Raw genomic sequence first — 2,500 nt, forward strand, 5'->3', positions numbered from 1 at the left:
AACTTTGTCTTCTTTCATTTCATACCTTTTATCTTTTTTAAGCAAAAGTAAATAACAATCCATTTGCACCAACAGGAGATAGGAAGGCTAGCAGGTGGGTCAGAGGCCTTTTCCCCTTCACGCTATGTGCTTTACCGGCGTCTAGGGGAGTTGGTGTTTAACCGCTACAGTGTGCAGTACAAGAAAGAGGTCGGAGTCATGGACAAGCTCAAGCAAGTGTACAAGGACTACTGTGATTGGTACATCAACAGTCAGTGTAGAGGTAAAGTTACCTTACTGGTAAACAATATTGGTCCTTTTGCTTTGTCCATCCCAAAGTAATCCCACTGTAACCTCATTTAATACTCTGTTGTTTTTATTTTGTGCAATGTAATCTTGAATATCACTGAAATACATCTGTATTTTTTTCCATTTTATTTACACCCATTTCTATCAGATGGGATCTCGTACATCCCTCGAGTCAGCTGGTCGGAGTTTGCTAGCCGGTACAGTGAAGGGCCCAGGCTAGATCACAGCCCTGTGGAGTGGCCCAACACAGTTCAGCTTGCTCTTGGCCAGTTCCTCTACTCAATGCTGCTCACTAAGGTCATGGTGTGGAAGCCACTTCACTCAGAAAAGTTAGTCTTTATATACCTTTGTTGCATTTATTTAATTGGTTAAGTTTGTTTCAAATCCAAGCAAAAGTCATTATTAAATTTTTTCCTGTTTTTGTTTAATTTGATTTAGTCAAACTGTTTGATTTTGTAACAAGATTGAAAATGAGTCATTTCTATCATCTTATGTTGATTGTTTTACTTAATTACATTAGGTAAAACAGAAAAAGAAATTCATCAGCATCTATATTTATCTGCCATTATCAATGCTAAACTGCTGCACTTTAACAGGCACACGTACCCAGCCTTGTATGAGGTAGAGCGGTCATACGGCTTTCGTGTGGTGGAGGAAATCAAGCCTTCCCCAACATTGCTAGACCTCTACAGAAAGGCATCAAAGACCAGCTTGACATTCGAGGCATTTGTAGCCCCCATGGTGTCACCCCCCATCCCCTGGGTCTCCATGAAGCTTGGGGGTTATCTGCTCACTGATGCCAAGATTGTAAGGTGAGATTGCTTGGGGAAGGTATAGAGTCAGGGTGCATGTGATCGGCTGGCAGTCTGACCTGAGGTTTTTCATTTTTATGGATGGTTAACTCACCAGTTTCTATTTTCCTTTGAGAGATTTACTAGTGTTTGATTTTCTTTAGATAGCAAGTTTTATCATGAAATTATCAAGTGATTGTTCTTTATTTTGCATATAGTTTTTTTTTTTCTTTATTCTAATTATAAAACCTATACATACCCTTATTGTATTCATTGAATACAGTGAGAAAGTAAATTTTAACTGCAGTCTACCCTCCCTATAACAGGGCTCATTATAAGTGAATAGGCCCTTTGAGTATGAGTTCTTTAGAAAAAGAATCAGGATTCCCAATGGATAATGAGAGAGTAGCTGAAAAGAATACATTTGGATGAGTAACAATAGGATTGGCTTAAGATAGGCAACCTTGTGTGTGTCATGAGGTAAGTGTAAGGGTGAGGTAAGGCTTTCATGGATTTCCTGGTTATTACTGACTCCTTGATTATATAGAAAGTGCTTTCCTTTTCAACTCATAGTAATGAAGGTAGACTGCACTCCCATTTTTCTCCTTTTGTCTTGTGTTAAACAAAACAAAGAAGTTAGAATCTTAATGAAGGTTTGGTTATTTTCAGGTTGCCCTACAATGCCCACCAGCAGAAACAGAGAATGGTAGAGAAGGGGAACCAGCAGCTTTTCCCCGTCATGGACTCCCTCAACCAGCTCGGTTCTATTCCCTGGATGGTAAACAAACCCATGCTTGATCTTCTCATTGAGGTGAGTGAAAGCTCTGGCTTTGCAGTTTTTTAACCCATTCGTCCCGGGTGTCACATATATGAGACACAGGGAAAAAATAAACAGTTTCGGGCTGCCCGCCAGTGCGATGCTGTCTCGGAGCCGTGCTCCGTGGCAAAAGCGGCGGGCGGCCGGGCGGGCGGAGAGACTCCGGGGAAGCTCCGCCCGCCGATTTTGTAGCTTCCCGGATTTTTTAAATTTTGGCTACAAAATGTACCCCGGCGCGGGTGGGTTAAGTGGGTTTTTATGCTTTTTTCTTTCTGTCATTTTTTGTTATTGATAAAAAGAAAGGATGTCAGAGAATTACGAAAGAGCTATGAAAATTGTTGGAGCGCTTTTGACTGAAAAAAATAAATACAAACATTACTTTCCTCTTGCACAGGTGTTCAACAACAAGGGTTCAGATGAGTTGGATGTGCCCCCACCCCCCTCAGAGCACCCTGTACCCCCCAAAATTCAGCCAAATATGACGAATGCAGAGATCCACCAGATTCGCCGCCAACGCATGGACTACTACAAGAAGAAAAGTGAAATGCATTCCCTTTGGTGTGATGCACTCTACAAGCTGTCTCTGGCAAACCATGTATGTACT

The 2,500-nt window shown here is 41.5% G+C and overlaps 2 protein-coding genes across 3 annotated transcripts in view; both read left to right on the plus strand.

Annotated features, from left to right (window-relative positions):
• Nucleotides 1-2,500, plus strand: part of LOC113820865 (SET and MYND domain-containing protein 4) — a 271,966-nt gene that overhangs the window by 16,979 nt on the left and 252,487 nt on the right. The window lies entirely within an intron of this gene.
• The window catches only part of PolrMT (mitochondrial RNA polymerase), a 27,660-nt gene that overhangs the window by 16,769 nt on the left and 8,391 nt on the right, over nucleotides 1-2,500 (plus strand). For both annotated transcript variants that reach the window (XM_070123068.1, XM_027381301.2), the window contains exons 9-13: nucleotides 76-262; nucleotides 437-617; nucleotides 885-1,100; nucleotides 1,749-1,890; nucleotides 2,291-2,491. In XM_070123068.1, coding sequence (XP_069979169.1) covers nucleotides 76-262; nucleotides 437-617; nucleotides 885-1,100; nucleotides 1,749-1,890; nucleotides 2,291-2,491 — 927 coding nt within the window. The remainder of the gene's footprint in view (nucleotides 1-75; nucleotides 263-436; nucleotides 618-884; nucleotides 1,101-1,748; nucleotides 1,891-2,290; nucleotides 2,492-2,500) is intronic.

Source organism: Penaeus vannamei, chromosome 6 (genome assembly GCF_042767895.1).
Source record: "Penaeus vannamei isolate JL-2024 chromosome 6, ASM4276789v1, whole genome shotgun sequence".
Taxonomy (NCBI): Eukaryota; Metazoa; Arthropoda; class Malacostraca; order Decapoda; family Penaeidae; genus Penaeus; species Penaeus vannamei.